Source organism: Acanthopagrus latus, chromosome 7 (genome assembly GCF_904848185.1).
Source record: "Acanthopagrus latus isolate v.2019 chromosome 7, fAcaLat1.1, whole genome shotgun sequence".
Classification (NCBI taxonomy): domain Eukaryota; kingdom Metazoa; phylum Chordata; class Actinopteri; order Spariformes; family Sparidae; genus Acanthopagrus; species Acanthopagrus latus.
In genome coordinates, this window is record NC_051045.1 from 2,298,999 (window position 1) to 2,310,221 (window position 11,223).

Consider the following 11,223-nt stretch of genomic DNA (forward strand, 5'->3'; position numbering starts at 1 on the left):
CTTTGATAGATACAATTAAATAATTGTTTGGACTGGGAGAGACTCTGAACGGGAGTCCTGTCGTCCACAGACAAAAAGAAAATAAAAGTAAGTGAAGCAAAAAAAAAAAACTGTGAGAGAGAGAAAAGTAGGAGAAGACAAGTGAGGAGGGAGGAAGAGAGACGGCTCGTCGTTTCACCTCACTAATCCTCAGCCTTTCTTCCTGAAATCTATAACTAATCTACTTCCTGGTTCCCCAGGAGACCAAAGGAGAAGTCAGGGATAGGCCACTTGTTGTCGTGGCAACTGCTCACTGCTCCTTTAATTGAACCCACTTACCCCCTGCTGTTCCCTGCTAACACACACACACACACACACACAGAGTAGAAGTACACATTCGTTGCAGAAAAATATAAATAATTAAGTTGTGAGTTGTGTAAGTTAAGCGATTAGCGATCCAACCCAAAGTGCAAACACTGATTCATATCTGCACCATCGTTAAGATGTGCCTTTATTTTGAAATTCCAATCTTTGTCACCTCTCTTTTGATTAAAAAGAACAAAGTTTTCCATTTAAGTGTGGAACCACTGATGAAATAACGTTTCCGCTGCTCAGAGCAGCCCTGCAGCTCCGTCCTCACCCTTTACTGCACAACCAGACGCTTCTATCTAAATCCGTCTGTTAGTATCTGCCCTCAGTCAAAACTGTGCTTAATGCTTTTATCATCACAAACACACATACATCCTCATGCTTCAAGTTTCCCTCCCGTGCCGCCATAACCTCCGTCCACATGATAACAGTATTTAGTAAATTCTGTTCGTCTATTATCCCGGCATTCCTCGGATGCTCCGCCTCCCGTTCTGGATCAGATACGACTCGGAGACACACACACAAATGTCACACACACAGTGCTGTGGGTGGATATGTTTGAAGTGCTGTGGGCCGGGGAGGGGATGTTTGGGGTTGACAGCAGACTTAAGAGTGTGTGTGTGTGTGTGTGTGTGTGTGAGGCAGGTACCTACATGCCCTCCTCTTTGTCTGCTTCTACCAGATACTTCAAACCACAGACTCTCCTGGTGGGCCCTCTCCTCTCTTTCTCTTTTGTTCCTCATACAGTTCTGCTTTTACTGCCACAAAGAAAAGGATCAGAGCCTGAAGTTAGTGATGTCTGTGGGTTCAGGCGATCCAACCAGTCCATCCAACTCTTCAGAGCAGAGTGAGATATCTGCTCGCCTGCCGACTGGTTCTATAAACACATTCATGCTCCTCACCTCAGGTCATGAAACTTTACAAAAGTCTTATTTCATCCCATTTTCAACCCCTTTAATATGACTGACCACGTGACGCCGTCCACCCTCAGAACAAACCTATCTGTAATACTCTGAAAAAAGCCAAACGTGTGTTTTATTCTAAATTTTTCTGGGATATCGTCTTTTTTGGAAGTTCAGAAAAAATACAAGTTCAGAGAAAAGTTTTAACATGTCTGGAAATATGGTCATCTTATCTTGTAGTGCAGCTGGTTAGCTTAGCACAAAGCATTTAGAGAGGAATTATGGTGAGGTTGCATGTGGAATATTGATGATGGTGTTTTTGTGCTCTTACAGGTACGACGCCCCCACAGGTTAAAGTTAACATCCACTTTTTTTTTTGTTTTAAAGTGCAGCCTCCTCCTCCCTCTCGTTGACCTGCTCACTCTCTCCATCCAGTCTCTCTCTCTCTCGCCTCCTCTCCCCTTCATGGCTCTCGCCTACTTTGAAGTCTGCTGGCGTCCGACAGAGGACAAAGAGACACAAAGAGACGAGCCGGGCTGCTTCTGAAGACGGACAAAAGGACGAGCGAGAGAGATTGGACAGATAGAGAAAAGAGAGAGAGAGAGAGAGAGAGAGAGGCTCGGCAAAGGGCAGGAAGAGAAGAGGAGGCAGAGGAGAGGATGAATAAGTTTAGGATAAAAAAAATCTCAGAAGTTGGAGTGATTTACTTTCTTATTCTTTGAATTAGAAATATTACAACAGGTTTAGAGTTCACCTGTTTCCTTGAGTTTTGTCTGAACTGACACCTAGTGGCCTTTAAAGGAGCAGCAGGTTGAAAGGTCAGCACTCATTTACTGGCTTTAATTAGGACTTTTCTACTGACTTGATTCGGTTTTGCTCAGCACGTTCAGTTTTGTCCAGTCCAGAGCAGCAGGGATTCGTATTTCCATTACAACAAGACTACCTGCTTGAAGGTGTGTGTCATTAACCAGCGATGAGCTGTTTGAAAGATTTCACTGTGATCAGCAAAATCAGGAAACAGTGTTTTCATCAGTGGTAACCTGAACTGTCGATGATGACACAGCAAACTACAGCAGATATCTGAATGTGCAAACACGGGAGAGAAACTAAACTTCACAGAAGAGAGATTCAGTGAGAAACTATAAAATTACTCGGCACTCAACACTCAGACACTTTTATTTACTGAAAACACCTTCGGTCTGCTGCACAGACATGAGCTGAGTGTCGCCACACAGGCCTGTCTGAGGGGTAGAAACGGTGGGCAGTGGTCTCAAGGTGTCACCGGAGCTCGCTTAGATTACTTAAAACTACTGAAAATGGGAAAGCAAATGAGCGCAGTATGGTTTGAATCAGCTGTCAGGGGAAAAGCCCCACATGGGAACTGCCTGTGTGACCGTCAGTGACATAAACTCCTATTTAGATGGAAATAAGGTTGAACTTCAATCAGCAACAAAAGAAGCTTCACTCAATAACACAAAAACCTGTCGATAGGACATAAAGCTCCATTTATCAGAACAAATGCAATAAAAGCCTCGAGATAAGGATATGTCCTCCGCTATGGGACCATATTGGCTCCCAGCCTCTTGTCTAGAGGCTGAAACACTGTTCTTTGTCTCTCTCTGAGTGTGTGTGTGTGTGTGTGTGAAAGGTATGCAGGGGGCCAGGTGAAGGGGTTCGGGGTGGGGGGAGTGTGAGGAGCTTCCATCCCTTCATGTTAAGTTCATTGTTTGGCGAGCTGCGACTCGTCAGGCGCTCCCTGCCACAGGCTGAGAAACACCACTAACGCATGTTTAGCATCTAATTTAGATCAAGATCAAGAGTTTGGCTCTAAAAGATGATGCACTGTGTGTGTGTGTGTGTGTGTGTGTGTGTGTGTGTATCTGACATGCTAACATGAGCACTTACTTTATTCAAGCCAACATTTTGAAATGTCTAACGAGCTTCATGCTGCAATCCAAAACCAGAACAGTGAGCAGAACTATTTCTATCATTGCTTCTTCTGTTTTGTTGCCATTCTCATTCCCATTCAGCTGATTTATGCCTGATAGGAGACTTTGCGAACCTCCTCCCGTCTCTCTGTTAGATGCTTGTAAGGTGCAGAGACCTGCCACTGGTTTGCTGCAAACAAATGCACCGGGAAGCATTTACACTGGGAGACTTCAGACTTGCAATGGATTGAACCATCAGCCTCACAGCACAGTTAGTCCTCCTTAACAAGGTGAGTTTGTATCCTGTCAAGAGTTTTTCTCACGACACACAGGTCTGAGGCAGCTAGTAATTTGTCCATTAACAGGAAGTGATACAATGAAGAGGCTGCGCAGCAGAGCACACTCACTAAGAGTCTGTCATTTCACCTGAGAAAGAGGAAGGAGTAAAGACATGTATCACCTGGTGTAGCAGCGTTTCTACTGGGTCGACGTGCAGATATACAGGTATGATCAGTGGAACATGTGAACTGGAGAAGGTAAGAGTGCTGCAAATATTCACATACCACAGTGCACAGTCGAGCGAGGGCTTCTGGGAAAAAGCAAAGGAGGTGATGAGGATGATGATGACGTACGTCTCACCTGCTCGGCTTTCTCACCTGTAGGGAAAAGAAGAGAGGGAGGAAGCGTGGGAACACAGCAGTAAAGCAGCAGTCGACGACAGCTATCACTGAGGTTAAAGATGCCCTGAAACCGCTCTCACACACCACCGGACCATCACCTCCACAGTGTTCAGCCTAAATGACCACTGTCACCTCCCCTTGCCTTCACCTTGCCCTGTCATTCCCACTTTGACCTCCATCATGTCATCTGCTCGCTCATTCTTTGAAAGCCAGATGGTGCAGACAGTTGGAGGTAACACAGAAGAGCTGCAAGTACAAAATCCAGTTGTGATCCAGCAGTCAGACATCAGTGCTGCTGAGCAGAGAGAAGAAAATGATCCTCCATCTTTGATTTGGCAAAGGCTGCTGTGACTTTAATGGAAATCCCAAAATCAGATTTAATCAGAATTTTGTTCCTGTACACCTGCGCTCACAGAGATTGTTTTACTAATGACAGGAAGAGCGTGAAACAAACCTAATTGTTCTTTAGGAATAATTAGCAGTGATTCGACAATTAGACTGAATTACTAAAGTTAAGGCATCAGGTGCATGTTTCCTTTAACGTCTTCTTATTGCGGAATAATAAAAATATAAAAATGCAGTGTTGAAGTCCAGACACTGATGGATTTCCTTTTCAGCCTGCAGGATGAAACCAGTTTTTCTGGTTCTGAATGAAGCTTCATTCCCTGTCAAATGCTGCCCTCTGCTGGAGGGAGAATCAGAGAGGGTGCAGTCCTGTTTCAAGGTGTTCCTCCATTACCTGTAATGGTTTGTACTGACGTAAGAGGGCGGATCACCTCAGACTGCCACAGCTATTTTAAATCATTTCATTCATGCTGCTATTTATACTGCAAGTCCCTACAAATTAATAACAATCATGTTATACTGATCAAGCCGTGAACCAGAACTTCTGACATCCTGCTCTGCAGCCTATTTTCTCTGTGACAGCCAACAAAACCACTGGACTCCAGTAACTACGTGTGTGAGGACACATTCACCACCTTCTTCAATAAAAGCCAGTGGTAAATGTCTCCGGCTGTGTAGTGGTTGTTGGTGTGTACATCCAGGTCAATGCAATGCATCATCATGCTGCCTTATATTTAACCTTTTATCAAAATCTGCATTTGCTCATGCATCACTTGAGTCACTGGATTAACAAAGAGTGTCACTAAAGTTAGATTTGACCTGGCTGTTACTTGTTAAGAAATGAGGACTGTATGTCAGTTGTTTCATTCTGTACCTGGATATTTTATTTAAAACAAAATTCAAAAGTTTATTCATGTTCCACTAGATGCAAATGTTGAATTTAAGCTCAATGCTGAAACCAGTTCATGTCTATCAGAGTAATAACAATGACCACGATGACAAAGAAAGGGTTTTTTATCTCCATTTTATTTTACAAAGATTCCACAGATCCAACGTCACGCTTAGAAGTTCCTGTGAGACGAGAGAGGAAAACAAGTTAGTTTCCAAACTGAAGTTTCTGAACTAAACCCCATCAAGCACAACAAGTTAAGACAAAATATTTACGTTGTTTTCCAAATTCCAGAATGTTCAAGTTATAAACTGATCCACTTTAAACAGCTGGCTTTTTCCTCTCTGCAACTATGAGATAATCTGATCACAATCTGAAGTATTTTCAACAACACAACTTGTAGGAATGTCTCAGCTTATAAAGCCATCAACAGATCCGTCTTCAGGGACCCGTCACACCAACAGGTGGCAATAAAATGACCTGGGGGGGCCACTGTTAACATATGTGAACTTAAAATATTGTTATGTTGATAATACACATATGATAATGCGTCATAAACAATTTAGTGCCTCTTTAGTCATTTCTATTTATCCTCACTGTGTCATAGGGGGTGGTGGTGTATCTCTGAAGAATAGCTGCCACCACAACATGGTCAACAAAAGGTCACATTTACTACCATCACACACGTCTGAGGAAATGAGACTACAGCAAGACACCCACACCTAGAAACGGTTAGCTTACTGGTGTGGGCATTTGTTTGTTTGTTTAAAAGGACATGCAGTTTTCAATAATGTTGCTATCCTGAGTTATTTTGGACTCAATATGTAAACTGCATTTAGCTGCTTCAGTTTCAGGCTCCTGGTTGTTTTGCATGCTGGCTCACTGTCCCATTGTTCATGTATTGTTCAGTCAAAATGTCCAGTGAATTATATACCCATGTTATTTTTTAAATGTGTGTGAATTTGTTGTGTCAGACTGTTTTAACAGCCACTGAGGGGCACAACTGATTCCCTCTCCTTTGTCAAAGAGCAACAACGGGTTCTTACTTTGCAACATCAGGTTCTTACTTTGCAACAACGCTGTCATTCCTCGCGAGCCTGAGGATGGAGTCATCAGACTCACCCTGTAGGAGAGATTAAAAAAAAATAAATACATACGTTCAGATAAAAACTTTCTGCACGGAAAAGACACTTGTTTCCTGTAGCAGCTGCAGAGTTACAACCACTAACAGACTCCGGTCGAGGTTGTTATCTACTACAGAGAGCACAGGAACTCATTTTGTTAAGCAGAATCAAAAATCAGTCAAAACTTATCTAAAACCTTCCTCTGCTGTCTTTTTTTCTTTACTTTTCCAATTACTGAATCACAACAGCTGCAAATTTGCTGAAATGATTCTGTATTTATATAATCAAACTTATGTTGAACATTATATCCACTTTCAATAAAAGAGTCAGAGAAAACGAAGGGGAAAAACAATCTTTGCAACAAAAGTGACCCGATGAAAGAATGGGGATTCGATCGACACTTGTCAGGTCGATCTTTTAGTTACCAACAAAAATGTGATCACCTTGCATTCATAGATTAAAAATCATGACCTACAAGACGCACACAGAAATGGAACCTAAAAGACAAGCAAGATGATTTTCTGGGTTTCCTCAAAACACAGATGAGACTTACCATTCTGCGGATGGCGCCGCAGATAGCGTAGGTCTTGAACTGACCATTGAAGCGACCAGTCACCTTGTCGACCTGCAGACGACAGAGCACAGTGGGTCAGAACAAGTCAACTACATGGAAACCTGAGCGGAGCTCCCAAAGTCCTTCAAAGTGAGATATTAAAATGTTTTGTTCCCTGACACTGAAATTATTTCAGTTATTTTGCATCTTCAATATCCAACAAAACCAGCCAGAAACAAAAAAAAAAAAAGGTACCATTTTGGTGCTTTAGCACGTTATAGGTTTCCTAAAATCACATCTTATACAAGTCCAATCAATTTCTTGACTTCAGACATGAGAGCATATTTTTCCTACTTTTTCCTATTATGGACTTAGCTATCTGAAAAACAATGGACTGTTGGGACTTTCTGGAGTTGTGTAAACCATCATTATGAACTTATGTAGAGCCTGCGTGTTAAGTGAACCTGGTGTAATAATTGTTAGAAAAACAAACAACATTTACCGCTAAGGAATCTGAATGACCTGGAAAATGTCTCAGATGGCTCACAGACTATGTTTACAGTCACCATGAAAATAATATTCTACAGCAGTTCCTTTACTTTCCCACAAAACTACCTGTCATGTTTCCATGCTACAGGGTTGGTCTGATGACAGTGTCCAGCTGTAAACTATGTAACAGCTTCCATTCTTCCCTGTTTTATTCCAGCTCAGTGTCATGGTGATGATGTGGTTTACTCTCAACAACAACTCCATGCAAATCTCACAAACATGCACTGTTGGTCTTATGACTGTATACAAATTCACTTCAGCACAGCAACAAGATAGCAGCGCCCTATGAGTCACAGTTATGAAAACATACAGTTCATAAATAAGGCGTGATGGTTATAAAAATTCAAGTTAATATGTTTAGCCTCTGCTACATTACAGATAACAAGTAAACATTAGAAACATAAAATGTCCACTTCAGGCTCAATCTAGAGACTAGGGTTGACAAAACTGTCGCAACATCTGTAACTATCAATACCAATGAATTAAAAATGGTTTCAACACTCAGTTTCTGTAGAATTGCTCTCCTCTCAGACAGCACATTGACTCATACTCCCAGAAGTAACCTGACTTGGATGCTGTCGTACCGAAGACAGTTCCATCCATGTATTATTACACAATCAACTTTCCCACTGATGTTATTAAATTTACCTCAGCAATGTTCATCTGGATGGAGGCATGGTCCTTGGCTCCAATGATTCTGTTGCTAGCAGAGCTGCAAAAACACAAATATATTACTTTCACCTTCTTATGAGTCACATCATCATCATCATCATCATCCAGATGTGTAGTTATAGCAAACAAAGCTTTCAACTGAGCCTGAAGGAAAACTTATGCAAGCTTTCAGTTGTTAGTTCAAGATGATTCCTCAGTTATCTCTGTATGTGGATCACCACTCACCATTTACGTGGGACGTACAGGTCCACAAATTCACCAGCGTCGTTCTGCATGATTACAGTTGTACAGGTGGTCGCTTACAAAGCTACAAAAAAGAAAAGACTTAAGTGAGAAGTCATGAAAGCATTTTATTCCTAACGCCAACTAGCTTCCCCAACTCTGGTCACATTCTTAAGACACGCGTGGAATAAATATCTTAATATTCAAACAGTCCTCTGTTAAGCAAAAGCTACATAAATGTCTTCGTCAAGAATAAAAAGTGCAACATGTTTAGTGTGTGAAGCTACACAGACACATAGCATTTACAGGCGCGTTAGCTAGCAGCTAGCTTGCGCTGTTAGCATGTTAGCACTTAACGGCCGCATGTGGCTGCTCACACACTCGACCAACGGCTGATCTTTACACACAACTTCTCCGTCAAACACCACAGAAACATCACCTACAGCTACATGATCACTTTATGTTTGACAAATCTTACAGAAATCACGGCTACACGAGGGTAAACTAGGATTTTGGTACATTTTCGAGAGGAGCGTTCGACAGTCACTTACCGTATCCGACTAATGGCCGACAGGAAAGGAAGAGCGACGGACCCGGAAGTAGAAATATCTCTCGCTCTCTGCACGAGTCGCCACCTGCAGGATTTAGTTGGTACTGCAAAACACATGCAGATACTGTGAGGACAGTTTGAGACTGTCGCGTCCCATTGAAGGTAAACGTAATCTGACCAGGGGCATTGAAAAACAATCAATAAGTCATATTATTATAAAACAGTTCAGATGATTTGATTTAATTTAGCTTTTGATGTGTTATATGCATGAATTGAAACCCCTTGATGAGCTGTTAAATGCCAGAAGGGAACGTATGAATTCTTAAAAAACAATTTTAAGGGCCAACAGGGCACACGTGCACTTACATAGCCAGCAGTTAACAGCGTTTATTCAATAAATGTAAAAATATGGTGTATTGTCATCCACATGTTGATGCACTTTCAATAGCAACTGTGCATTACGTAGGGGAAGACATTTTTTTTTTCTTTTTCTTTGAATAGATAAAATCTTTTTGTCTTCATGACTGAATAAACAACTTGACCTTAAAGGACAACAAGGAACAGATTTATACTGTTTAACTTTGTTTATATGTGGCGGACCCTGCCACCTTCAAACACTGTTCTGGGGAACGTATTCTCCTCTGAGAACAGCTTGTTTAACCAGTTATAGGAAAATACATATGTCTTTGTTTGTATTATTACCTCATTAATTTTGTGGATATATTAAAACTCTGTGTTCAAATTTCATTAAGATGAGTTCCAGAAGACTAAAATAAATCAGCTCTGAGGATGATTTGAAGCACAGTGTCCTAGATTTATTTTACAGAAAGAGTAGTTTTATCTTGAAGCTGCAGGCTCCGTCACATGCTTCAAAACAAATGTAATAACCTCACTCAAAAGCTGGAAATATATTCACTTTACGCCTGTAGAAGGGATTTGATCAGAACATATTCTTGGATTCAGAGATGTATGATTTCATAAAAGGGTTCTCTTGTTTGAGTTTTGTGTATTGTGGTGACAGCAGCAGCTTGTTGCGTAATATCTCTGTTATCTTATCAATTATTCATTGACATACTGCAGCTCTAAAAAAAATACACAATGTGTACAGAGCAGTGTGTGTAACCATGTGTCATCAGCATTAGAAATAACATTATCATCTAAAGGGAAACTCCATTAATTCTAGGTGTTAAAGTGTGCTAAGAGGTGTTGGGGAGAACTACTGCATATGTGAGAAGTGTTATTTAAAGCCTTCTGAGGCTCCGGAGGAAGCTGCATGTCATCTGATAAACTTTCTCCAGTGATGTCACATAGTGGCTCAGTTGCATTGTGGGTAATGTAGGCCGCAGGTTTTAAAAAGGAGGCAGAATGCGTGGAATAAAAGCGGTGAGACATCGGGTTCTGCTGTCCACGTTGAGTCCAACACTGTTAGACCAGTAGACTTCTTTTTATAACCTGGTGCCTACATTACCCACAATGCATCTTAGCCACTGAGGGACATCACTGTTGGCTAATTATCAGAGCCACAGAGCTGGAAAAAAGACTTTATACTACTTTTTCACATTGCACATTCACATCACAATTTTTATTTCAGCATGTAAGGAACAGCATAAATCAAGACACGGCTCTGGATATCAAGCTTCTAATCACAAAATAGATCAAGATTTAAAAACATGATGCATCGTTATGACTTTGACTAATCACATTGCAAGTTTACAACCGTCAGTTGCAACTTTAGAAAATAAATAATTGCTTCATGATCGATTTTAAAAATATTTCATGGATTGTAAAACAGTGAACTAAAACACTGTGATTTTTGCTTGAATTCAAAAGTTTATTAAGGTTCTAGGTAATCTCCAGCTTGGTAACATTTTCACTGCACAAAATGCGCAGCAAACATGTTGATAACATATAAATAAATACAGAAAATAATAGTTAAGTGTTAAGTTTTTTCTTACAAATCACATAATATATGTAACAAATATGTCACATGCGGCACATGTGCTGCGCGTCACTTCTTGCAAAAAACATGTCGATCTGAGACCCTGCTGAAAAAATTCAGCAAACTATTAAATCACATGTAAGAAAAACATGTTGCGTAGATATTCCATATTCCATGTCTCAGACACACATTAAACATTAGCTGTAAAATAACTTAAATAAGAGAGTAATCATATATATATAAATATATATATATATATATATATATAATATATTATTTTCACATATGCACACCAAGCAGATACGTCCTCTCCACATGAATACATGTGATGGTACTTTGAAGAGCTTGAACAGAATGTATTGATGCAATAAACAGAACCATTTAGTTGTTTCTAAAGCCTTGTAATATTATGAAGATTGTTCCCTCCGCACACACGTACAACCGACAGCAATGTCATAGGGACACCTGCACCAGTGATCGGGTGTCCCAGCAGCTGTCATCCGGTACACATAAATCTGGATT

The 11,223-nt window shown here is 40.8% G+C and overlaps 1 protein-coding gene across 3 annotated transcripts; it reads right to left on the reverse strand.

The window, feature by feature from the left end:
* Window positions 1–5,212: 5,212 nt before the first annotated feature.
* Window positions 5,213–8,843, reverse strand: rps21 (ribosomal protein S21). 3 transcript variants are annotated; one of them, XM_037105595.1, is made up of 6 exons: window positions 8,764–8,843; window positions 8,216–8,297; window positions 7,967–8,030; window positions 6,770–6,841; window positions 6,139–6,215; window positions 5,213–5,274 (listed from the first exon to the last, which is right to left on the reverse strand). In XM_037105595.1, the coding sequence occupies exons 2-5, from the start codon at window positions 8,263–8,265 to the stop codon at window positions 6,156–6,158; spliced, it is 246 nt and encodes an 81-aa protein (XP_036961490.1). In that variant the 5' UTR covers window positions 8,266–8,297; window positions 8,764–8,843; the 3' UTR covers window positions 5,213–5,274; window positions 6,139–6,155. The 3 variants fall into 3 exon arrangements, with proteins under 3 accessions (XP_036961490.1, XP_036961488.1, XP_036961489.1); XM_037105593.1 differs by having other exon boundaries at window positions 6,160–6,215; window positions 8,764–8,842; XM_037105594.1 differs by lacking the exon at window positions 8,764–8,843 and adding an exon at window positions 8,691–8,732 and having other exon boundaries at window positions 6,160–6,215.
* Between the last annotated feature and the right edge of the window lie 2,380 nt (window positions 8,844–11,223).